At 45.9% G+C, this 26,287-nt stretch overlaps 1 protein-coding gene across 3 annotated transcripts in view; it reads right to left on the bottom strand.

Moving 5' to 3' along the window:
• Nucleotides 1-19,007, bottom strand: part of POMGNT1 (protein O-linked mannose N-acetylglucosaminyltransferase 1 (beta 1,2-)) — a 29,122-nt gene extending 10,115 nt beyond the window's left edge. The window contains exons 1-17 of one of the 3 annotated variants that reach the window (XM_035122585.2): nt 18,770-19,007; nt 16,258-16,460; nt 11,148-11,253; nt 10,463-10,578; nt 9,447-9,512; nt 8,107-8,220; nt 6,930-7,047; nt 6,369-6,467; nt 6,014-6,141; nt 4,481-4,551; nt 3,822-3,897; nt 2,771-2,854; nt 2,289-2,330; nt 1,812-1,870; nt 1,253-1,325; nt 944-1,072; nt 451-576 (exon numbers count right to left, since the gene is read on the bottom strand). In XM_035122585.2, the coding sequence (XP_034978476.1) occupies nt 451-576; nt 944-1,072; nt 1,253-1,325; nt 1,812-1,870; nt 2,289-2,330; nt 2,771-2,854; nt 3,822-3,897; nt 4,481-4,551; nt 6,014-6,141; nt 6,369-6,467; nt 6,930-7,047; nt 8,107-8,220; nt 9,447-9,512; nt 10,463-10,578; nt 11,148-11,253; nt 16,258-16,371 (1,521 nt within the window). In that variant the 5' untranslated portion in view covers nt 16,372-16,460; nt 18,770-19,007. Of the gene's footprint in view, nt 1-450; nt 577-943; nt 1,073-1,252; nt 1,326-1,811; nt 1,871-2,288; nt 2,331-2,770; nt 2,855-3,821; nt 3,898-4,480; nt 4,552-6,013; nt 6,142-6,368; nt 6,468-6,929; nt 7,048-8,106; nt 8,221-9,446; nt 9,518-10,462; nt 10,579-11,147; nt 11,254-16,257; nt 16,461-18,651; nt 18,732-18,769 lie in introns of those variants that run through there. The other 2 variants (XM_035122586.2, XM_060276937.1) reach the window with 2 other exon arrangements.
• Nucleotides 19,008-26,287: the final 7,280 nt, after the last annotated feature.

The following is a 26,287-nucleotide window of genomic DNA, read 5'->3' as shown; positions in this document are numbered from 1 at the left end:
TGGCATTTCCAAGCAGGACTGGGAACACCCCCCGCCTGAATCCCTGGAAAGCTGCTGCCAATCAGTGTAGACAACACTGAGCTAGAGAGACCCATGGTCTGAATCAGTCCTAGGTTCCTATGACAGACCTCCTCTGCACATGACGCTTTTGCTGAGTTCTCATGGCCTACAAATGCTTGCATAGGTGGATGGGAGGTCAATATGCACAGGTGATGAAAAGAAGCAGCTTCTTTCTCCAAGGTTGAACTGCAGCTGGGGAAATGCAGACTGCGCCAACCGTCCTTTTCACTAAGTAACACACATGTCATGACCTCCTTCAGCAGAACAAGGAAGGGGAAGCTAGCAGAGACCACAACCAGAAGCAGAAGGCAGCCTGCAAGGGAGTTTCCCTAGGCAGAAGCACACATTGCCTGATGCTTCTCTGCGCTGGTTGGTATGGGCCACACTCACATGGAAGTAGCCGTTCATGTTGAGGCCAACGATGCCGAAATGGTAGGAGCGCGACACGTCTGGAATGAGGCATTCGCGGCCTTTCCTCTGCTCCGGCATCCGCATCCACATGTCCCAGTCCCAGAGCTGGAGGGAAGAGAGCACAGAGGAGTGGAGCCCAGTGTGAGAAAGGGCTTCTCGGGAGAGTCCCTGGTCAGGGGATTTGAAGGTTGTCTAGGTTCCAAACATCTCAGTCCTGACCATTTTCCTGCTCCATTTGTTCAACTTTCCAAAATGTAACAACATTCTACTTTATTTCCATACTAAAAGTTAGAAAGTGTGAACAAGTATATCTTGCCCTTTAAAAATGCTGATAAAGACTGAAGGCCTACAGCCCTGATGCTCTCAAGAAGGGATACCGCTAGTATTTATGGCTACTGCAAAGGGTAACTACTTGGCAATAGAAAGAGCAGGCCTTGTTCTACAAGGAAAGGCTAACTGAGAGGACACTGACCTTCTCTGGTGTTGGCCATTTGGGCTCCAACTCATCCTTGTAGAGAGTCTTCCTCAACACCCAGCCCAGGCCTGGCATGGTCTCCACACGGTACAAGAGTGAAGGGTCCTCCGCTGTGTGCTCATATCCCTAATTTTCCAAAAAGAAAAGCACCTAAGCAAACCTCTGTAACAAGAGCATATCATTAAGTCCCTCACCCTGATTTGAGGTGGCGGGAGGGAAGGAAGAAGTATGTTGATCACAGGAGGGTGATGCAGAAAAAAGGGAAGAGGGAGGAAAGTGCAATGAAGAATCAAAAACAAGACCCACCTGGTCATTCCAGGCAGAGATGCAGTACAAGCTGTCATCTTCCTCCAGCAGATAGATGGACTGGCTTAGGAAGCTATACATCAAAAGAAAACAATTCTAAAAGTGTTAGAAGAAACATTGTTTAAGCCAACCTTAATCAGGTTGATGAAAGGGTTTTTTTGATCATTGATCAACCTAAGGTCAGTGGCATTCTTCTACAAAAGTATCAAGTCATGATTTGCAAGTCAGGCAAGGGGGTCAAATCCAGTGGTGCGAACGGATTGATCTGGGTAAATACTAAGTATGACCACAAGGGTTTTATTTATTTTATACTTTACCCTTTAATCTGATGCACACATTTCTGGAAAGGTTGACATAAAGGGTTGGTCTGAATTATGTCTAGTTTCCAGCCCTTCAGAATCCTTCCTGATCGGCTGGCTTGTGAAACCAGTCTCATACTCCCTTTACAATGGTGTTGCGTTCTCTAAGTCATGCAGCAAGTTAACCCAAAGTGACTTTGGTCAGAATGAGCAAAAACATCAGGACCCAGCTAGGGCTCATTGATGGGTTCAGATAATACCTGAAGAAGTCAATGGAAATGTCCAAGTCCTCTTCTAGAACCACGGCAAATTTGGCATCCTACAAAAAAGGTGGAGCACAAAGAGAGAAAAGTGAAGGTGGTGAGCAAGGCCAATGAGATGCAAAGTTCAGAAGCAACATTCTCACCCAAGGGATGCAGGAATTTTGGGGGACCAGGTGGTCCCAGCAACAGTTCAGTTTCAGAACTATGCCAACTTGATCAGTGCATGAAGGTACCACCCCCTCCACAAGCACTATATGAGAGACACTCATGCCACTGTGCATGTTTGTTAACTGCATGCTCAACTACAAAAGCCTCTGCCACGTCATGTTCTATAACAGGTGATCATTAGAATCATTTATTTAGGACAGAATATCCTCCCCAGTGATTGCATACAAGCGCACAATCAAAGGTAGAATTTTCTAAGTCACTCTCAGAAGTGGGGAAACGTGGTGGAGGTTGAGGAAGATCACATACCGGGTGCAAGTTGAATGTTGCTGTCAAGCTGGCCTTGTAGTGCTATGAGAGGAAAACGATGCCATCGGTTACAACACTATTCAGAACTCGACTGATTCAGATCAGTGACTCAGACTCAGACAGAAGTGATATATCTCTATCCCCGCCTGACAAGTGTAGTCCATCTAGGGTGGTAACCTCAGCCAGAGAGCAGGTCACCTCTATTACACTTCAGCGTAGCAGCAGGAGTTTCATGCAACTTTCATCTGGAGTCACACCAGGTTGGTTTTTTAAGCTCAGTCCCAGACACAGGCACATTGCTGGAGAACAAAGACTGGTATGCTTGAGCTAAAGGTTCTGTGTGGTCCAGTTGTTTCACAGCTGCCAAGCATGGATATTCAGGGCAATCGTTTGTGATGGGGCTCGTAGGCAAGCAAGATGGCTGGGTGCCCCAATGCATGGGCATGGTTTCCAAGGGGAGAAGAGAAAAACGGGTCCCTCACCTGGGAGACTCTGGCGTTTTTAATGCTGATGGGTGTGTGCTGGATTCCCTTCAGGCCAAATAGTTCCACCACATCCATTGGCTCCTGGAAAGGAAAAAAACGTATGAGATTCACACTCCCACAACCCTAGTTCCTTTTGATCAAGGCAAGGCAAGCATGGCTAGACTCCTTAAAGAGGAGCACAACAGACTTCAAACATTGATGGATCGATCAGATATTGTTACCACAAAGGTACAGGAAGACAACTGGTGTTTATTGCCCTTGAAGTGAAAGAAAGGTTCCCAAGTGCTTTTAGTAAGCCAGAGTCTATGGTCAGCATTCACGAGGAGCAGCAGGAAGAAGTTAAGGTGAAAGCTGTCTGATGTAAGTGCAGTAAAAGCTGCACTCCTCTGTCATTTATTCCCTAGTAAGTTCTAGCGGACTCCTAGCGCAGCTTATTCCCCAGGTAAAGTTGGCACCTCTAGTTATTTTCATTAGTTTTCTTACCAGTCTTTCACCATCAGGTCCCAGGATGGGTTACAGCAAGAGGCTGGCAGAACAACCAAAAGGGCCCCCCCTCTGCTTATCTTAACATCCAAGAGGGTCTTATGGGGAGGGGGCGGTCTTTCAGATATTTGGGGCCTATGTCATTTAGGACTTTAAAAACTAATGTGAGCACTGTGATTTGTACCCAGAAATGAACCAGGCGCGTCATATTTTAATTTGGCTGCTGCATTCCAGAGCAGCTGGGGTTTCAGAAGAAGCTTTAAAAGGCAGCCCAAACAACAACTTGATGCTCCACAGCTGCATTTTGCCTTTCTCATTGGGAGCGGGGCAGGAAGGATAGAAGAGACGCTTGCTTCTCTCAAGTGGTAGGGCCTGAAGGGGAAAGAAAGATCTCAGCAAATCAGCAGTAACACCTCAACAGAACGAGACGGGATATTTTGTCGATAGGTGGATGTAGAAGGTGCAGGCGCAATTCTTGGGTGAGCCCTAAGGGATTTTTAAAAGCACATTATTCTGTAATCAGAAAGGATGCAAAGTTCTTGATGAAATGGAAGGAGGGACTCACCTCATAATATCCATCAATGAAGACTGTTATCATCTGAGGATTGACTCCTTGTGCCGACAGCAGCGATCGCAGCATCCTATGGGAAAGAGGGACAATTTTTTATTCTTTAATGATCTTTCCTGCTGTATAATTTAGAGAAACAAATGATTTAATAAAAACAAGAGTAAATGCCACACAGCAGGAGGGCATGTCTCCCCCTCTCCAAAGTCTTGCACATAGAAAGCTAGCTGGAATATTTCTCCCCATCTGCTAGTTTTCTGCCTGCAGGGAGACACTGAGGCAGAACCACTATTCTAAAGCAGTATAGCTGGTGAACATCAGGGCTCTGAATATGAACAGGGATCCTCCATGAGTACAGAAGTTTCCCTGTATCAGATAATCCACAAGCTGGAAGGTGATGGGAACAGTGGCAGAGAGGGGATGGAGCTAGTTTGCTTGTCCCTGTTATCCTGCCTGTGCATTTACTCAACCCTAATTGCAACACTTGAAGAGGGCTAGAAGCCAAGGCCCTCACATTCCATCCCAACAACCTGTCCTTGAGGTTCCTACACTTATCAATAAATGTGCAAGGGCTGAAGCAGAATTTTCAATTTCCGACTGCAGTGCTTAGAACCCCAGCCAAGTGCCCTGCCAATGGGCCCAAGTCAGTCTCAACTCACCTGTACAGGTAGTTAGGTCTGTTTCCTGCAATGACAGCAACAGGCACATCAAAAACTTTGTTGTCTTTGAGCTAAAAGTGGAAGAAAGATCCTTAAAGCAGATGTTTCAGCGAAGCACAAATTGTCTCCCAAACCCATTCCCTCTTCCTATTCACACCCATATAATTTCTTGCTCTGGAACATTTATAAGGGTAAACTAAGTTAGCATAGCACAGATTTTCTTACGACATGCCAGCGGTAAATACAAACAAAGCACTTCCATCAGCCAGGTACCCTTCAACTGTTTCCAAAAAAAAAAAACCACAATCTTCCCATTTGCTCTTGAAATCCACCTTATAAATTAAGCAGCCTAGAACTGGGAAGAGACCCTCACAATTTGGATTAATTTTTGGCTCTCATAATAATAATAATAATTTTATTATTTATACCCCATCTGGCTGAGTTTCTCCAGCCACTCTGGGCAGCATACAGCACATAAAAAATGGTAAAACATTAGACATTAAAAATTTCCCGGTTCAACCTCAATCTGTTAGCCACCATTCATCCTCCAACCACCTTCAGACACTCACACAGGACATTCGCCGCTTTCACTGGTTCTGGTTTAAAAGAGAGGTAGAGTTGGGTATCATCCGCATACTGATGAACACCCAGCCCAACCCCCCTGATGATCTCTCCCTGCGGCTTCATATAGATCAAGGATGTCCAACAGGTCAATCAAGATCTACTGGTCGATCCCTGGGAGGTTTTGGTAGATCGCGGTCGATCACTGGCTCCACCATCCGCCCCCTCACCCTGCCCTCTAGATCGGCAGTACGAAAGATGGAGCTCTTGCTGCAAGGCTGACCGTTTCAGAAGCGATCCCTTGGTGAGCAGATTAATTAATTTATCCTTTGCCCTGTTCTCCCCCCCCAAAAACGGGTTTTCCCTCCCCTAAAAAAGCTCAACAACTTTTCCCTGAACCCTCCAAAAATGGGGTAGATCACTGCCAGTTTTTAATTGTATGAGCAGATTGCAGTCTCTTGGAAGTTGGCCGTCCCTGATACAGATGTCATAAAAGCATGGGGGAGAGGACGGAACCCTGAGACACAAGTGAGAGCCCAGGGGTCTGAACACTCATCCCCCAACACCACTTTCTGGACACGGCCCAGGAGGAAGGAGCAGAACCACTGTATAACAGTGCCCCCAGCTCCTCTATAGACAGTCCAGAAGGATGTCATGGTTGATGGTATCAAAGGCCGCTGAAAGTTCCAGGAGAACTGGATTTAAGGCACAGGAATGCAAGCAAAAGGAACTGAGAGATATCGCTTTGAGAATTAGAAATAATGCAGAAGAAGTGGCTGAGAACTGGGCAGTAGGCCTTTACATATTTGAGAGTCTTGACAGGTCACTTGGTGACTTCCATCCATAGTCTTACAGAGCTCTCAGCTGGCTGCTTAGTTAAGGAGATCACAGGAAGGCCTTTGTGCTTCCTCATCAACTTCCATTCCTGGAAGAGGTTGGGGAAGAAGGGAGCTCTCGCTCAGGCTTACTCACTGGGTCCGGATTGAACTCTATAGGTGTGGGGTCCTTGCAGCTGCAGACACTGCCATACCCTTCCACCTTACTGCAGAACCGCTTCCTCCGCCGGTTGAGCTCCGTGTCAGGCCAGTGGCATTCGGCATCTGAGAGTACAACAAGGGGGGGGTTATTTTGAGACATGAAGAGAATTCTGGGCTAGACAAGCCTCTAACCAGGTTCTCACTACGGATGCTTTAGAGGAGGGGCAAAGAACCCTTTAAATGGATGGTGTCACTGGGTGGCCTTACTGGGTCATCCCAACCTTTGCCTCTGCAACTCCACCCTTAAGAAGATGCTCAGGGAACGGCGATGAAGAACCAGCAGGCCATACCTTCCACAGAAGTTAGCTGGACTTCAGTCTTCAGCAAGACAGGCTCTCCCCAAGAGGAAAGCACCGGGGACTTGGCGTGCTTTTCACCATAAACCTCACCTAGAGAGAAGAAAGCATATAAGGGTCTGCCAGATACAATTACCACCCTCTGCTTGTACAAACCTGGCACTAGGCTGCTGCTGCTGCAACAACATGCATCTTGTAGAACAGGTAAGGAACCTTCGGGCAGTTCAACTCCCAGCTCCCCAAAGCCGTAGCTAGCATGGCCAATGGTCAGAGATGGTGGGACGGAGCCCAGCAAGGTCTGGAAGGAGACACGTTCCCTCCCCATTTCTATGCAAGATCCATGACCTTCAGCATGGAAATCAAGCTAAGCCTGCCCTCTTTCTGTGTCCATTAGGACTGCTGCTCAAGGCAGGGTTAGCGGAACACCCATCTAGGGTGACCAAGTGGCACTGGAGGAATGGAGACACCTCTGCTGTTATTGCGGTGTAGAAGAAGGAACTCCTTTCTCACATTCTCCCATGTAGATTTTGGTCAGAAAAAAAAACAGATTCTGACCTCCTTTCTTCCCCACAAATGTCCACATGTCCCTCCAGTTGAGGGAAGCTGCAATCTGACTCCCTAAGCTCTTCAGGAGATTCTTCGCTGTGTCTTTAAGGTGGAAGGAGCCCTCATCCTGAAAAATGGAAGAAAAGCCAGGCTGTTATTATATAGGGTTTCCCCCTCTTTTTTGTTGTAATTTTTAGCCTGACACAACTCTTTTCCCTCTGAGTTGCACAGAGGCACAACTAATGTCACTTAAAAAAAGTAAGGTAAAAAAATATGTGCTTGATAAATTTCCAGAGTTTTAGAGCCTTTTCTTAGCACCACTTTACCATTTTAGTTAAAAACAGTGTATTATGTATACAGAAAGATGAAAGCATAAAGAGCATCCATAAATGGGTGCTGCAAGAATAACAGCAGTACTTAGCTTTTTCCAGACAAGAATGTCAATAAGGATGGGTCCTGCAATTAGCACTAGTTAGTTCAGCCACCCAAGACAGATGTTGGCAGCTTTAGTGTTATCTCCTTTTCCCCTTTGTTGCCTCCTGATTTCTAAGGAGCAACAGGGATGCAACCATAAGGTGGAGCCAACTCCAGCAGCCCATTGCTCATGACAGTATTTGTTTTCTGGGCTGAGAACAAGTTAGTAGGTACCACCACAGTCACTTAATCGTTTGGCTCAAGAGCATCTGCAAAGCACTATCTTGTGAATAAGAAGTTGCATCGAACACTAGTCCTATTCAGAGAAGGCCCACTGAAATTATTGGGCACAACTATCTTAGGTCCAATATTTTCAGCGGGTGTACTCTGATTAGGATACAATCCTAATTATTTCATCAAGAAATATATTTAAGCCTTAGACTTTCTTTAGTTTTTTGCTGCTCTGGGTGAACCACCCAGGATATCATTCATTAAGTAAACAGAATACAAAACAATACCATTCACAATAGTAAATGCACAGCAACTGCATAACAAAGAAGTCCATATTATGTTATAGCCACAGGAAAGTAAACGAATCAGTAGCTGCAAAGTTAAAGTTAGTCCAAGTTTGCCTACTCCGAATATTTTGAAGCATTTCATTTCACATGACTTTGAAAGAAAATAAAAAGCTACTGAGGGCATCTGCACTTTTTATCTCTATGGAGCAGGGGGGGAAGAAAGAACGAACCAAAACTCCAGCCTCCCCACCTACCTTAATTGTGAAGATCAGAATGCGGCCTCTAGCTACCATGTTAAGGAAGAGGACCATGGCTTCGTCCTCATGCGGAGAGTAGGTGTCAAAGACTCTCTTCGCCATCACATGACCCTATTAAGCATTCATACACAGAAGCGGATTAGATCGTGGCCTCAGTGGATGGATGAGTCCTGCTCAACTGCTGAGATCCACTAATGACAACAAGAGTTTTAAACACAACCAGCTGCTTCTTTGGAAACAGAGTCAGCCAAAAAAACTGAAGCCAATGTGCATCTTCCTCGTGTTCTATATAAACACACGGTGGGACTTCTATGCACACTTTAAAGCATATTTTTTCACACATATTTCATCATAGGATTCCAGGGCGGGTTGCTATTCTGTTAAAATTATGTTGGCTAAAAAGAAAGAGCAAGTAGAACAAGTCCTCCATGGAGCCACTCGCAGCTTCCCATTGAAGCAGCAGACTAACGTTGGCATCCTCTAGTGTCTGAGCAAACAGGCTGGTCTTTATCTCATGCCAACATGAGTGCTATATCTTCATGCACCATTTTTATTTTTATTTTTAAGCAAGCCACAGGGCTGGAAGCAGCACCTGGCACAGTCACGGGGCTAACAAGGGCTGAGCATCTGGGAAGGCTCCTTGGCAACTGAGCCTGGCTTTCTCAACAACCCCTGCTCCTTGGCTGAAAGTCTGCCAAGCAGCGGCAGAAGGTGAAGAGGCAGCTGCCATTCTGGATAGCCCCATGGTGCCCAAATGTAGCACCACACGGGGCATTGTGGGGTTGTTAAAGAGACAGGTGGATTGCAGGCCTCTGTTACAGATTGCTGTCATGCTGTTGCCTGCTAGGATGCCACCAGTGATCAGCAAAATGGGTAGGATTTGGGTCCAAAATCTAGAAGAGCTGGCTCCAGAATCAATGATGGAACCAGAGCTACAGTGGTACCTCGGTTTAAGTACACAATTGGTTCTGGAAGTCTGTACTCAACCTGAAGCGTACTTTACCTGAAGCGAACTTTCCCATTGAAAGTAATGGAAAGTGGATTAATCCATTCCAGACGGTCCGCAGAGTACTCAACCTGAAGCGTACTTAACCTGAAGCGTACTTTCCCATTGAAAGTAATGGAAAGTGGATTAATTCATTCCAGATGGGTCCGCGAAGTACTTAAACTGAAAGTACTCAAACCGAAGCGTACTTAAACCGAGGTATGACTGTATTGCTAGTTTCAGCGACATCCCTATAGTTAACCAGTCACTTCCGCACAATTGTAAATACATCTGGCTTCTGAGATGCAAAGCAGCTTCTTTCAGCAAGTCAATCTATGGCTTAATCACTTACTGTAGCCTGATTCAACACAATCACGTGGATGCCTCTGCCTTGCTCCCGGGCTTCATCTTCCAAAACCTGCACTATGATAAAAGAAACTATAATAAAACTCTATCCCTCCAGCTGCCACCACACCCCTTTGGCACAAATAAGCTTTCTTCCAGGAACGCCCCCCCCCACTAGGTGCTGAGGTCCTGTGGCCCCAAAGAGTTGACTGTTTACCACCGCATTTCTTGCTTAAGGAAAACCACCCAAAGTGTAGACAAGAGATACAGTAAGCTTTACACCAGGCTTCCTCAAACTCGGCTCTCCAGATCTTTTTGGCCTACAACTCCCATGATCCCTAGCTAGCAGGACCAGTGGTCAGGGATGCTGGGAAGTGTAGTCGCAAAACATGTGGAGGGCCAAGTTTGAGGAAGCCTGCTTTCCACTTGAAGAACTTGAAAGCTGAGGTGCAAATGCCCCATCAGATGACGGTGGTTGGTGAAATACAGTTATAAAAACAGAGGTGGTTAACTTAATGCTGGACTACACCTCCCATAATCCAGATTTTGGACTACAACTTCCATCACCCCTAACCATTGGCCATGCTGGTTGGAGCTGAAGGTCGTTTGAGTTCAACATCAGCCATTAGTTCCCTGCCCTGGTAGAAAGAACGAATAAGTAAGGACTGTAATCTTAAATCCACATACCAAGGAGTAAGCCCTCTTAAACACAGCGGCATTTACTTCCAAGTAAACACATACAGCAGGGATGGGGGAACATTCAGCTCTCCAGATGTTGCGGGTCTCCGGCTCCCATCAGCTGCATCCACCATGGCCAATGGTTAGGGGTGACGGAATTTATAGTCCACCAACATCTGGAGGAGCACAGGTTCCCCATCTTCAACATGTAGGATTGTGCTGCAAAGTGAAACGAGCCTCTCTGTTTCAAAAGGTGCTGTGCTTCACTCTGAAGCCATGCATATGAGAACTTCCGGTTTCCCCATTTATTGCATCTCCCCTTATAGCTGCAGCGGAGTCCCTCACCGTCGTCCCATCCACTGCCACGTAGACTTTGGAGCGGCTGGAGTACACCTCAATATCCAGAACCTTCCTGCTGTTGACAGGTCGTCGAGGGATCTCTGGGTTCTGCAGGTCTTCATCTAGAGAGGGGGAACAAACCATTTACTTCAAGCTACTTATAAACTCTGGTTCAAAAAACCCCACAATCAACTCACTCCCAGAAAATATAAGCCAAAGATCTAGATTCCAAGAGGAGCATAATACAACATATTTTTTTATCCCTAAGTTCAGGGAAACTAGATATTTAGTGGCAGACTCCCACTTGATGTCCCTTGAAAATTTCTCTCCATCCATTTAAAGGTTTCATTATCTAACAGAAATGCTCCAAGTGTCTGCTTTGACCATGCGTGTGAGGTTCTTAGAGGTCTCCTTGGATGGATCTGAGTAACTGAAAGGTGTCATTAAGCTTTTACATCCATACACCTTTCTCTACGGAATTTATTTTCTCTCTCTCCAAACCAGCTGAAGTATACACTTAAAATGACTTTTCATGCAAAGCTGCAGCAGACAGCGAACAACACTGTTGTAGCTAGGGATGTTGCATGCTGCCCATTAACCAGGAGATTTAACATGCTAGGGCATGCTGAGCAGGGGAGATACCAGCTTGACCTCTGCTGTAAAGGACATTCTACTGCTATCACCTACACACCATAATCCTGAGAAGATTCTTCCTCTTCATTGGCTGCTCTTCTGGTGTCCAATATCAGCTTTATATTGACAATCACGGTCACTAGCAAAAAGAGAACAGCCCCCATCTGCAAAGCAATAACATTAGACCATAAGTATTACTAATCTGATGCCTTAGAAGTCCTTCCATCTTGAAGTGTATCTCCTGCATAGCAGGACATGAAGGCAAAGATGTAGTGCTGCCAGCTAAAGAGCAGAACCATAGCTCTTGAATTATTTTGACATAACTTTCACCTATACCTCTACTTGCTACTTCCGTTCACATCTAAAAGGAGTTGTTTTCCCCTGCAAAATTTTACAGGGCAATGGGGGCCTCCTACCTTCTTAAAGCTTGTCACCCATAACCACACAATCCCTTTCCCATGCATAAAGGTGCAAATATATTCCGTTTTATCCAGAAAGTAACCAGGGATTATTTAAATTCCTTAGAACTGAGTTGCTGGCATTTGGAGATGGAAATCAGTTTGGAGTCAATTGTCATGTGACAGATACTGCATGCCTTCCAACATTTGATAATGGCAATATTGTCAAGTGGCACACAAATCTTTAAATAAACTGCATTCAGCAGAGTCCAAGGCCAAGTGGCATGCCACAAGGAGGATTTCAAATGTTACCTACAAAATACGTAACAGGGGAAAAAAACCCTGTTCTGACATTTTGATTGTTGCAGAAACATTTGTCTGCTAGCCTTGTATTCCAAACAGAAGCTTCCTTAGCAATTGCCTCACTCTGATCCAAGAAAAATAGCTATTGTTACTACAATTCTCAATCCGGGTTTAGCCCACAGAACTAGGAAGATAAACCAGAGGGCACCCAGGAACAATGAACTGCTAGATCATTATGAACGAACATTCTCTTTGCAAGGCACTCAAGCAGAATTAAAAAACAAACACTCCCAACCCCCAACATCTGGAACCTCTTAAATGGGTGTTGTTGAAAACTATCCATTGTCATTACAGGCAGTTTTTAGCTTTCTAGCACAGGGTGTAGGAGCACTGTCGTACAACAATCTGTATTTAATATCAGATGGCCATTCTCCAGTATCAAGTTGACTTGCTGTTGACATTAGATTGACATAAGTGACATCAGATTTCAGGTCAGTGAAAACCAGCTGCTTGGAAGGAATCTGGACCCACTGTGTCTCCACAAATTGTTGCAAAGCGGTTGCAATGCCAATGAATATGAATAAATGTGCAAAATAAAGGACCTACCCCTGTGATGATGACACAAATGCCTACACTAACACTATGCAATACAATGGAAAAATAATGTCCCATCTCCCCCCTTCCTCTTTCTCTCCCCTTTCTTTCTCCCAACCGCAAGATGTCTATGACATTAGTGTCTCACACCAAATGTAAATGAACTGTAAAAAATACTATGAATTGAAAGTGGAGGTGCTATATGTACTTTTCCTTTTTTATTTGTCTTGTAACTCAAGAAAATATTCAAGAAATACCAATTATTTTTTAAAAAATAAAATGTGTAGCCCCTGCTCACCTATTGCCCCTGAAACAAAAGGTTTCACAACTTGGCAAGCTGATTCATGCAATAATATGAGATATATCCATAAGAAATGGTTAATAATTATGCCACCGTATATTCACAAAGATAAAGCCCCAAATCAAGAATGGGGAACCCCCAGATGAGGTAGGACTTCAACTCTCCAAAGGGAGAGGACAGAAAAGAGAACCCCTTGGCCTGGAAAAGGTTCTCAGAGCTATTCAGCATTTGCCACACAAGTTTTTGCAAATAAACTTTGCTTCAACTTCCTAGGCCATATCCAACTGAAGCAGCCGTCTTGTGCAACGGATGTTAGCTTGTATGAATGTGACTTCCCATTCCCCTCTCCTCTTCTGCAGTCTCTGCACACACCCGCCCCCCCAAATCTGCTCCGGTGATCCTCTGGAGCATATGGCGGGCAGGAAGATTTAAGTGTATTCAGTACAGCCTCATTTGCAAATATTATTTAACTTATGGAAACTGAGGTTGTCATAGCTGCAAGTTCTGGTGTCTCTTAGAAGTGCAGAATTTCAGCTGTCTCTTTCCTTACAGGTAAAAACATCCCAGAGGACACACTAACCACAAGACCCATAATTCAGATGCTTACGTAGCCTCTAACTCTTCTAATCCCCTTTACACAATTTTACCTGGTTTTCTGACATCATTCTTAAACTTAGGCAAATAGGCTTGCCACTTGAGGAATCACATATTTTTGCACTTAATAAGCAGAGGCTGCTAGATAATGAATTTCAAAAACTCTACCCTGCCCAGCTCTCCGTATGCTCCCCTGCCTATCTGGGGTTGCAACCCCATCATGGAATGATGCCTAATTATTTTTACAATCTAGTGACCCCGCTTGAATGCCTTTCCGTCCTCAGTGTTATCTGGAAGGCTCAGAGGCATCTCTTACCAGAATAGACTCTGCACCTGTGGCCTGTGTACCTGACTCTTTGGACCACATAATTTTGGATTGCCCTCTTTTTAACATCTTCTGTGATGATCCTTCGATGTCCTCTCTGTGGCTTGGGGCCCCTGCCAATAAGCAACACGCGGTGCAGTCTCTACTGAGAGATGACTCTCCTGTTCTCACTATGGTACAATCTTTGACCAGGATCTTTAAAGTTAAATCTGGGGTAGTTTGGCCTGTATAATAGTGATTGCCGAGGATTCCCTCTTTACTGTATGTTTTAGAATTATAACACATATGGACGGTCTATATGGTTTTTTATTGTCTTATATATGCCAATAAAGGTGTTGAATTGATAATCCCCTTTAGGACACAGCACAATGTTTTCAGAACACAGCAACTTTCCCATACCAAGACTCAGATTGTTCAAGTCAGAGACAGGTCCTTCAGGTTTTAGATATCCCTTTGCGGAGGCACAACACGACTGCCTCCATTATGCTGTTATGGAACTGTGGTCGACAGAGTATCGCCTATTGCCACAGCGGGTGCCATGACAAACAATTCCCTGATGATGCAGGAATACAGGGCAACATGGGTTTCTATGGGAACCCGAACTTGAAGAGCCCTGTCTGTGTGCAATTAAGGTGTCAGCTTTCCCCTCAACACTGACAGCTTTGTATTAAGCTTGCTGTTTTGAGACATGGGATCCAGACAAGATATTGGAACACATTTGCTATGCCTCTGTGCCTATTGCAATGTCACATTTCTCGAAGGCTGCTGGAAGGTTGCGCAATTCTTGAAACAAGAGCACTTGAAAATGTCAGTAAGTGTTTTTGAGGTCATTGCTGAACATGCGTGCAGTGCTAAGTCACTCTCTCCCTTCAAATGCCTCCTCAAAGTCCACACTTTCCATGTGGCCTGTAGTTTGGCCCCTTAATCCTCACCCCCAATTTTAGCACGTTTTATGATGTGCGTCTTCCAAAAACCAATTCCTCAGTGAATTATGTGTAGGATAGCTTGAATTTGATAATTTTCTGATGCCCTAGAGGGTCATCTATGTTAGCATGCTATTTTACTTGTATTTAGTAAACAAATGAATTCAGGAAACATATTGAGGAAAAATAATAATACTGGAAAAAATTCCTGAAAATATGGGTGACCCCCCCCTCCATTTGCTCATATTTATATCCCCCTCCACACTATTTTCTCCAGGCTTCTCCCCGCTTTTCAATTTTTGATTGTAAGCTCCTTTGGGGCAGACACCTCTCTCTCGCTTATGAAGATGCCATAGACATTGATTATTATAAGCTTATAATACTGAGCTCATTCTCCAAGTGTGGATCCCTAGATATGAAAAACTGCACTCTCTGTGCACAAGAGGGGAGGTGTGAACAGGCTTGAGCACAGCCTACGGTTTGCAGAAGTCCAAAAATTATTTAGGAAGAAAAATTAAGAGGGAGCCCTGCAAAAAAGCTGACTGGGGGTGGGGAATGGAGTGGAATATCATGGAAGCAACTATGGCTAGAGTATTCCATGCTGCAATATTTTGCTGCAGTTCTCACTTAGTATTTTGGAGACTCGACAGAATGCATTTCTTTCACCATTCAACCCCCACCCATCCTTAGTCACCTGTGATTAGGAAGCAAGGGTTCTGTTTTCAATTCTTAACCACAACATATAAAGAAGTAACACTGAAAAGGCTTTCAAAACTTCAATACGCTCCACAAACCCCTTTCAGGTAGCCTTGAGCCTCAGCATCTCCCCAGAAGTTATCAGGTTCTTTCCTTCAGGCTTACCCCCCCCCCCACGGCCTTTGTTTACTGTCCTTGCTGTAACTCTTGCCACCTTTCACTTCAGCTTCTACATCTCAGTATATAAAAATTTGCAAAAAAACATTTTCTTCCTCAAATTGGGGAAGAATTTTTTTTGGGGGGGGCAACTTAGTAGCAACCTTCTGTTGCATAAACAGGTCTCTTGAAAAAGCTGTGGTACAGAGAACAGGGAGCAAATCAGTGCATCTAAAAAATATGTGGGGGAAAAAATAAAATAGAAACAATGCCAAGAGACATGATCCAGTATGAAGATCTGTTTCTGGAAGCTACTCTTTCCATCCCTCCTTCTGTTGCAGCATTTAACTGAAACCCATTCAGTGCCGCTAGCAAAAAGGCCGAATTGACAGTTTGGAAGAAAAAACTTTTTATCAACATCACTGAAAATCCACTGGTTTATAGGTATAGATATAGCTAGATGGGGGAGGGAGGGAGAAAGCGCAAGTCCCTTTCCATTTGCTGAAAGGTGGTTAAGGGTACCGGTAATTGTATTTGTCTTCTACAAGCTAAGCAACAGAGATATCCCATGGCACTTACTGACCAATACTTATTGTAAGCTTTTGTAAGCAAGAGCTCATGCTACAATAAAAGCAGCTAGCTTTCAAAATGCCACAGGATTCTGTCCTTTTAATAGAAACAATGCAGAGATATCCTTTGGTACCTATAAAATAACACTTTATCTTCTTCACTCCACTCGTAGGTTTCCTCAAGCGCAGACCGCATCACCCAAAAGCATTTAAAGTCAACAGTCTTCTATTAATAATAATAATAATAATAATAATAATAATACCAACACTAAGAGCAGAAGGAAGAGTCCAAGGGAGCTGCTCTCTTACCTGACAAAGCCTCCTTAGCGCCCTCTGATTTGTCAGCTTGTACTTCCAGGCCAGGTACCAGCTGCGTTTCTTCCGTGGATTGGCTAGTGGGTTGGGCTTCCACTCATCCATCATAGAAGGACAAAACGGATGGAACTGGACACCTACATGAGGCAGTGCTCAGCATCTGGCCTCCCTGAGTTGCATTCTACCACCAACAAGACCTGGCAGGGCAAAGAAAGCAGAAGATGATGAAGGAGTGAAATCGGCTGAGCCGAATGCAATATTGCTCCAAAGGCCTGAAGGTCCAACTCTATGTCAAGGCAGCACAGTATCTGCTCCATTAATTAAAAGAAAATGCAAGTGCGCATTTAGTGTTTCATTGACATAATTTATTCTGTTACATCACTTGAAAGCTGTCAAAATGTCATAGTTTGGCAAGGAGCAGGATGGAAGGAAGTCTGCCTTTGTTAGGGAGCCATGGGGTAGAGGAATGATGGGCCACTGGAAGGGAAGGGCCAAGTAGAGGACCAGTGGTCTTATTCCGTGCCCAAGCCCCACTTAGATGGTCTTTAGAGCTGCAGTGAGCTGGTTCCCACTTAACACTAAGTCAAACTATGTTTAGCATGGGGGGGGGGGGTTCCCAGAGAGCATATTATTGCTGCTTTGCTCTTCCTCCCATCCTGCTGTTGTTGCACTAGTGTGAGCCAAACTGTGGTTTGGCCTAGTGTGTTGTCCAAACCTGGGATCATGGTTTGTTTCACTTAAGACAAACCACAAGCCAAGATTTGCCAGGAGCAAGACGATGCATGAACGCAAGTGGCAAGGGCAGCACCCTAAGCTAAACCTTGGCTTTGTTTGCAGCAATCTCCTCTCCAGGGACCCTCCGATTTGTGCCAAGTCATGATTTGGCTTAGCGCTACATGTAAACCAGCTCATGGGGCACAGTTTTAGTCATGGCAGGATAACAGGATGCAGAAAAAAACCAATTATCATCAGAGATCCTTAACACTTTCTGCTGGTGGACAGGACAGAGACTTGGATTGCACAACATCTAAGGATAGCAAGGGTGTGTGTAAGAGGTGACAGTTTCTCACACATGACCATCTTGACACCTCTAGTTTCTTGCAACATCTCCTCACTACAGTACATTGACCAGTGGATTAATCAAATACATGAAAGCTGTTACAGATAACTCATAAGCGGATTCTGACCATAACTGCCAGGTTCTCCCCTTTTTAAAGGGAAATTCCCTTATGCTGAATAGGCTTCCTCGCGAGAAAAGGGAAAACTTGGCAGCTATGATTCTGACTCTTAGGGGAAACTTCCCAACTGCACAAGTTCTTCAACACCAGAAGAGACCACCTAAGAAAGTGGTACACTCTCCTTTGTTAGAGGCTGGACGACCACCCATGAGCAGCAGATATCCTATATTAGCAGAAGGCCTGACTAGATGAATTTTGAGGTCCTCTTCAAACTCTATGACAGGCATCCCCAAACTGTGGCCGGCCCTCCAGATGTTTTGGCCTACAACTCCCATGATCCCTAGCTAACAGGACCAGTGGTCGGGGAAGATGGGAATTGTAGTCCAAAACATCTGGAGGGCCGAAGTTTGGGGATGCCTGCTCTATGATATGCCTAAAACCAGAATCTGTGCACACATCCTTTCCCAATGCTAGCAAGGAGCAAGGAGGAGCTGTAGCCCCCGTGTGTTTGTGCATTCAGAAGGTCCCAGGTTCTGTTCCTGGGTTGCGAGAGACTCCACTCCGAAACCCTGGAATGAAGCTACTAGTGTGCTGATCTGGATGATGTGATTCCAGATAAGCCAACTTCCTGTTCCTCTGGGAAGATGGAAGCCTGTCACTACTTGTCAAAAGCTGAACAGATTATATGCTTACTTATCTCTGCCTTCTTTAACAAATGCTTGCTCTTGGAGTGGGAGCAGCGAGTAACCCTTTACATGCATTTCAGTGGCAAAGGCTACATGTCTTTGAAAATAAGTCAAAAACAGCAAGACGGCTTCCAGGCAAGTATTAAAAGAATAGGGGAGGGCACCACTACTGACTACTCCTTTTTACACGGAGGGTATCGTTTACGGTACACTACATCAAAACAAAGGCTATTTTTAGTTAGCTTTTATAACACCACGATCCACGTTCAGCTCCCTCAATGGAAAGCAAACCCGAATCGGCATTGCGTGTCCTGAAATGAACAGAGTGCAACACATTTGGAGGGGCGGAGGCGGGGTGTCTGTGTTGGCTATCTTGGGAAAGGGACTTAAAAATAACCCTCAAGCAGTAAACTCTGGGAATACGGAGATTCTCCCATATTTCGCCGCCACCATTACTAGGAAGGGCAGGCCGAGTAAACGTCGGAAAGGGATAGACAACAGGTTCCACAAAACAAGAAGCATACCAAAAGGCGGCGGGTGGATGGTGATGGTGCAAAATGGATCACAGCGCCTAGGAAAAAGGGGGGTCAGCCTCGTTTCAGCACGCTGCATGCAGTTCCAAGGAAATGTAGATCTACTCACGGCCTCAACAGCGGGTCGAGCCCGGCGCTCTCCCCATAACCAGGAGCCGCTCACAGTGTGCAGCAGCGGCAGCAGCTGCTGGTCTTCTCTTCCTTTTCCTCCCCGTCGCGAACCAGGCACAGGGACCTTGGTGGCGAGGCTAAACCCGACGCGCTCCTCCGCTTCCGGCGCGGGATATACAGCTCGCAGGCTGCTCTTAAAGGAGACGGCGGCAGCGGTGGCTCCGGCAGAAGAAGGAGACGAGCCATCGGGCGGGGAGAAGGGGCGGAGCAGCCGGAGAGGCCTCGGCTTGGCCATCGATGGGCGGAAGAAAGCGCCGCATGGCAGGGACGCAGCAGTGCCATTGGCTCTCTTGGCTGCCGATCAAAGCGCCGGCCCCTCCTCGAAGGAGCGCAACAGGCGAGGAGGAGGAGGAGGAGGAGTCTTCTTTCCAAGCCGCAGGCTGGGCCCCCGAGCAGGCGAGGGCAGGCGCGCGCGCGAAGATCTGTTCCCCCAAAGGTTGGCTAAAAAAGTGAAACCTCGATCCGAAGCCAAGTTGCTTCCTTTGCAGCATCTTCGCCGTAGGAAAAATGCTTGTACGGGACACGTGTATAAAGGGAGAGAGAGGGCGCGCGCGCGCACACACACGCGCAACAAGTTGCTACACTAAGGAGTCACGTAAAAGGCAGCAGTGACTGATTTCCTGGATTCGACTTCTGCTGAGTGGGTGCAAGTCCCGAAAAACATGACACGTTAGTTTCAGAGGTCGGTGCGACTTCAAAACCGCGCACCACAGGATCGTTAGTCGCCGCCTCGAGGGTGGCCTCGATTGCTCTGCATTTCTGGATGAATGTGGCACGGGGGGAGGGAATGAAATATGAAGGTAGCCACAGCCATTTCTGCTGGCCAGAAGGGTGCTCTACACCCTTAGAGCATTCTTCAAGAATGGGCTGACATGCATAAGATGGCCCTTTTAGGTTCTCTGCTCTCACTTGAAAAATAAACCCATGACACACTAAACTAGGGGTCAGCAAACCTTTTCAGCAGGGGGCTGGTCCACTGTCCCTCAGACCTTGTGGGGTGCCGGATGGACTATATTTTAAAAGAAAAATAATGAACAAATTCGTATGCTCCACAAATAACCCAGAGATGCATTTTAAATAAAAGCACACATTCTACTCATGTAAAAACACCAGGCAGGCCCCACAAATAACCCAGAGATGCATTTTAAATAAAAAGGCACATTCTACTCATGTAAAAAACACGGTGATTCCTGGACCGTCTGTGGGCCGGATTTAGAAGCTGATTGGGCTGGATATGGCCCCCGGGCCTTAGTTTGCCTACCCATGAAACTATCAGGCGGGTGTTTAGAATGTCAGAGTTTTATCCAGTGCTTTAAGGACGCGGGTGGCGCTGTGGGTTAAACCACAGAGCCTAGGGCTTGCTGATCAAAAGGTCAGCGGTTCGAATCCCCGTGACGGGGTGAGCTCCCGTTGCTCGGTCCCAGCTCCTGCCAACCTAGCAGTTCGAAAGCACGTCAAAGTGCAAGTAGAAGGGAAGGTAAATGGCATTTCCGTGTGCTGCTCTGGTTTGCCAGAAGTGGCTTAGTCATGCTGGCCACACGACCCAGAAGCTGTACGCCGGCTCCCTCGGCCAGTAAAGCGAGATGAGCGCTGCAACCCCAGAGTTGTTTGCGACTGGGCCTAACGGTCAGGGGTCCCTTTACCTTTATTCCAAGAGCTCAAAGAGATGAATAAGGTTGGAGAGGGAATAAAAGTATGAGTGCCCTTGCCTCAAGGGCATCACTTTGAAAATGACATTAGGAAAGGAGATGCAAAGAGGGGGGAAAATCCTACCCATTTTCCTCTCTCACACAGTGCCCCTCCTATTTCTTTTTTTCCATCTAGGCAATATAACAACAACAATTTATTATTTATACCCTGTCCATCTGGCTGGGTTTCCCCAGCCACTCTGGGCGGCTTCCAACAAAAAAATAAAATAAAATAATCGATTAAACATTAAAAGCCTCCCTAAACAGGGCTGCCTTCAGATGTCTTTTAAAAATCTAGCAGCTGTTTTTCTCTTTGACATCAGATGGGTGGGTGTTCCACAGGGCGGCCCCACTACCGAGAAGGTCCTCTGCCTGGTTCCCTGCAACTTGGCATCTCGCAACGAGGGAACCGCCAGAAGGCCCTCGGTACTGGACCTCAGTGTCCGGGCAGAACGATGGGGGTGGAGACGCTCCTTCAGGTCCCACCCAACTTAATCCAGAGATGTGGAACTTGTGGTCTTCTAACTGTTGTTTGACTTTACCAGCCCCAGCCAGCATGGCCAATAGGCTGGGATAATGGGTTTTTTAGTCTAGCAATATTTGGAGCACCACAGGCTCCCCAGCCTTCCTCCATCAAGGAGCAGTGATGGTTTAAACTTCTGCTCATTGGAGCCCTTTTCAGCTACAGGTGATTCTCGGCACAGTCCTACACGTGCCTGCTGAGAAGCAAGCCCCATTGAGGCTTACTTATGGGAAAACGCAATATATAATTTCAGCTTTTATAATTTCCTAAAGTAAAATATTGAACTCAATAGTTATTAAGTCATCATCTTTGAAAGAAAAATGCTGACCCTGAGAATATGATAGTTGTACTGACATTTTTAGAGTGAAACAAATAACAGAAGAATTCCCATGTTGGAGCAGACAAAGAACCACTACTGTCCAATCCTTACTTAGAGAAGTCCCATTAAGCAGGAGCTCGCATGCTGGGCTTTCCTTGCAGCCAATTGTGCACACCTAGTTGTTAGAGAAGGAAGACCCAGCATTGGAAGTAGGTTGAAAGTGCAGTCCTGCTCCATTCTCTGTGCAGCTATACCCTGCACATAATGCATGCATTGGGCTATAGGCTCTGTGCACCCAGGGCTACTCCAACTGGTGGAGATGGGATGCAAGGAAAGCAGACCCATTCTTCTTGCTTTCGCATGTTGAGCCTATACGGATTCAGTCCTAATTTCAGTTAGGGGGAGATTGCATCATTACACCACTGGGTGGCAGCATAATAACATGGACAGAAGCAAAGCAGCCTTGTTTCTTCAAGGGAAAAAAATATTTAAAGGTAAAGTTAAATAGTTTCATTAGTTTTTGTTTTGGTGTCTTACAACTTATTTACAGATGTATGGAAATTGTTTCCCCCTGTTAGGTTTGAGTGTCTGTGTCTGTTCTCTGCTTTATCCAAGATACCAGAGAAAAAAGTTTAATTAGCTACTGGCCAGCTAGAGAGAACTTTTGCTTGTTTTTATATTTAAAAATTGTGAATCATTTTTTGGTGCCATAGCAGACAGGCGGTACTGTATATGAGTGCATGAATGAAGCACAAGGACTCTCTGTTGAATTACCCTCTGTACTGCTTATCAAGACATGAAAATGAATTTGATCTTAGGTATAGTTTAATCACAGAGCCTAGGGCTTGCTGATCAGAAGGTCGGCGGGTCGAATCCCTGCAACGGGGTGAGCTCCCGTTGCTTGGTCCCAGCTCCTGCCAACCTAGCAGTTCGAAAGCACGTCAAAATGCAAGTAGATAAATAGGAACCGCTACAGCGGGAAGGTAAACGGCGTTCCATGTGCTGCTCTGGTTCGCCAGAAGCGGCTTTGTCATGCTGGCCACATGACCTGGAAGCTATACGCCGGCTCCCTCGGCCAATAATGCGAGATGAGCGTGCAACCCCAGAGTCGGTCACGACTGGACCTAATGGTCAGGGGTCCCTTTACCTTTACCTATAGTTTATTGGTATGGCTAAACATTCAATCTGACCTTTACATTAGTTCACAGAGAAGCTGCTTCATTATTTAGTTGCCTGTAACTAGAACGCTGCCCATGTATGAGAGACTCTCTTACAGAGTGTGGAGCCAGAATACTTCATTCTGTTTCCAAGCAGTATCAGAGAACAGGTAGGGTGGCCAGCTGCTCCCGAGCCCTTGAGAAGAGGGAAACAGTTAATACAAGGGTGGAGAAATTAAAAGTAGAGGCACCTTACTATCTTTTGCATCTGGCCAGGCTTGGCACAGGGTCATAGCTGCATTCTTTTCCAGGGTGAGCATGTGACATGCCAAGGCAGACTGGGAATCTAATTTCTTCTTCTTCTTCTTCTTCTTCTTCTTCTTCTTCTTCTTCTTCTTCTTCTTCTTCTTCTTCTTCTTCTTCTTCTTCTTCTTCTTCTTCTTTATACCCTTCCCATTTGGGGTAGGAGATGGAATTTTGGCTGGTGCAGCTGCTCCTGCTGAAATTGCTGCCTCTACACAACTTCTAAACGCAGGAGATCCTTGGCCTCCTTTGCACCTTACCACCTTCCTCTGTCCTTTCTGACCCCCTCCTCTGTGCATGGGTGGGCTGGAGTCTGCTAGGCCCCCTGAAGCAGATTAACAATTTAATGGTTGGCTGGCTCCTCCAGGCATAGCCCTGGAGTGTCTGGCTGTATTAAGCAGGTTGATTTCCCAGAAGGGAAGCCAGATCGCTCTGCTAATTACTAGCCATTCAGACTGGTGTAATTGACAAATAGAAACTGGAGGACAAAGAAGAGGCCACACTGTCAAAAACTATGAACAGGTTCACCAGGTCAAGCACGTCCTCCCATCCAACTCAGTATGCCATCTTGGTAGTAGGTTCCTTTAGACACTTCTTGGGATTAGTAATCACCCATTCCTCTGGGGAGGAAATTGCATGCGTGATGCTTCTACAGCAATATAGGATGAAAAAGGAGTAGGATGCAATGTGGTTGAGGGTCCCTACAGACTGGTGTGAGGCTGCATTTCTTTGTTTGCTTTTTGTATATTCTGCAACATGTCATTGATACAATAATAGTGCATTAGTGGTAGACTTATAGTGGACTGTTCACACATCATGCTGCTTTATTAGCTGCTTCTCCAACGTTATCACGGCATTGCAACAGAAGTGGGACACCTTGCAACATTTGTGCTATAAAATGTTATAGGATTTCAGCAGGATGTTATGGGACATGCACTGGTTGGAAACGAAGCGATACGTCTGCCCCAGAACTCTTGCAAGCACAAACAGAATTAAAAGCAAGACAGTGTATAGCTGCCTCAATACAAGTCATAATGGGTGCACAGTATAAAGGATGTCTGAAGGGTCCTAAGTAGCTGCTCATGTGATTCCAGTGCCATATCTCTCCTTTATTGGAACAGTTATATTGTAGAATTAAGGATCTCCATCTAGTGAACACCCACTTTCTTCAGTGCATTCAGGCTCTTTTGCTGTGCCTGGAGTGAGACCAGCCCAGGCTTTGAAGTCTGCACTATACAAGCTGCCCTGAAATAACACCTATCATGGCACCAGCATTTTGAAAGTGTCCACCATACTGTACAAACAAACAAATGAGAATGTCAAGACTTTGAATGCCCTTAGAGGCATCCTGCAGAATATTAGGAGGTGACTTGAGCACAACCATCTGCCCATCTGTGATTCTCAACAATGGCATTCAGAGGAAAACTGCTTTGCTTTCTTCCAAAGAGAAAAATAACAAACTTAAAGCGCAATCCATCTATATCTATCTATATCTATCTATCTATCTATCTATCTATCTATCTATCTATCTATCTATCTATCTGCATAATACTACCCTTCATCAAAAGATCTCAGGGCGGTTCAGAAGATTACACACACACACAGCTATTTTTCCAGAAAAAGGTGCTGGATACAATTGGAGCCTTAAAAGGTGCTGGGATGTTTGCATGATAGAAGGCGATCCATGGCTGCTTAGATGTCTTCCCACGGAAATTGCATCAATGAGATATTGCAACCATGTGCTAGCGCTGCAGTGCCTTGCCATGTGCCAGCTGGTTTCATCAGAGCATGAAGCCACAGAGTGCAGCGAGCAGAAAGCTATCCATTATGGGAAAGCTGCCAATTTAATGCTTTATATTCTTCCTGTGTTGGGAGGCACAGAATTATGCAGAAGTAAGAACGCCTCCTTCCCCTACTCTGCACTTGATGGCTCAATCTTGTTATTTAACTTGTCAAAGGAGTTGGCTTAGGGATGATGAAAGGGGATAGCTGATTTGGTTCATTGATCTGAAATCCCCTGCTGGTCTAGATTCTAAACTGAATCAATTTCCCTGCCAGGGCAACCTTGATCATTCCCCAAAGGGCCCCCCAGTGTTAGAGGGTCAGGTCACTAGAACAATCACAAAGAATCCAAAATGATGCAAAACAATGCTTATTGGGAAATATTCCAACAAGTTTCAAATAAACCTCTTACTGTCCAAATAATCACCTTTATTCTATGTATGTACGCCAGTGACTTTTAACACTATGCTTCCCTAATCATGAATAAAGCAGGGGTGAAATGCAATTTAATGCTCAAAAAGATGTGAGTCAGGGGAGTGTAACACTTCCCCAGCCACTGTTCCTCCGACTGTCACTTTTCTCCTATTTAGGTTGACTTCCAGGTGGAAGAAAACTTACTTTGGGGCACAGACTGCAGGGGCAGAGCAGGGTGGGGCAGGGAGAGGAAAGTAGTAGAGGTGTCATCCTCCTTGCCTCTGCACCCCTCAGATTTCACCTCTGTCTCCTTTACGGCACACCCAACTGGGGCAGGCCCTGCATTTAATGAGATACGACACTTAATGAGATGAGGCTGCTGTCACCATCACATGCAGTTTGGCCCCATGCAGATTCCATAAGATTCATTAGAGCAGGAGTGGGGTACATTCAGGAGCTGAATGTGGCCCTCCATGCCTCTCTGTTTGGCCATTGGGACTTTCCTGAGGCCGCTTTGCCGCACTTGAGTGCTTTTGCCAGGGCGCAATATGTCCTTGAGTGGTGACGATGCCTCTGCCTTGCTAGGATGGAGGATAGCAGGTACTTGCGAATAGGTGTGTGTACAGAAACCTATAAAAGCCTACTGTACAAAGGGAAAAGGCATACAGTACCTGTCGCTTTGCCTACTTTTGCCTCTAGCTCCACCCACCACATGAATGCGGCCCTCGGAAGGTTGCCAATGAGAGAATGTGGGCCTTGAGCTGAAAAAATTTCCCTAGCACTGCTATGGTAAACCAGAAGTTTTCAACTTTTTTGAGTCCACAGCTCCCTTGACCAACTACATGCTTTCTGCAGCACCCCTGTGGGGCTCAGGAGCCCAGTTATGACCCCCCTGGCCTGCAGAGCTGACAGCCTCTCTACCCTTTTTTTGAGCATCCTCCCTTGTGGAGTGTTCCCTCATCTTCCTCTCCACTATCCTTGGGGTTCCTCTGGGCAGCTGCTGCTGTCACTCCTGGTCTATGAGCTTCCCGCCCTCTCCAAAAGAGAGGTGCCTCCTCACATTGCTCCACAGCGGCCCAAGAGACAGTGGCCAAAGGTGAACATGAGGCCAGCACCTTACCTTGGAAGGCAGCAGTGGGTGCTGCCAGGCCTGCATGGCAGAAGGGCTCCCCTTCAGCACCTGGCACTCAGCTCCCAGGCAGGCATTGCACACAGCAGGCACAAGAAAGACCACTGCAGCGCCTGCCTGCCTGCCTGCCTGCCCAACCTC

Source organism: Zootoca vivipara, chromosome 7, assembly GCF_963506605.1.
Source record: "Zootoca vivipara chromosome 7, rZooViv1.1, whole genome shotgun sequence".
NCBI classification, from domain to species: domain Eukaryota; kingdom Metazoa; phylum Chordata; class Lepidosauria; order Squamata; family Lacertidae; genus Zootoca; species Zootoca vivipara.
This window is presented reverse-complemented; position numbering and strand designations above follow the sequence as displayed.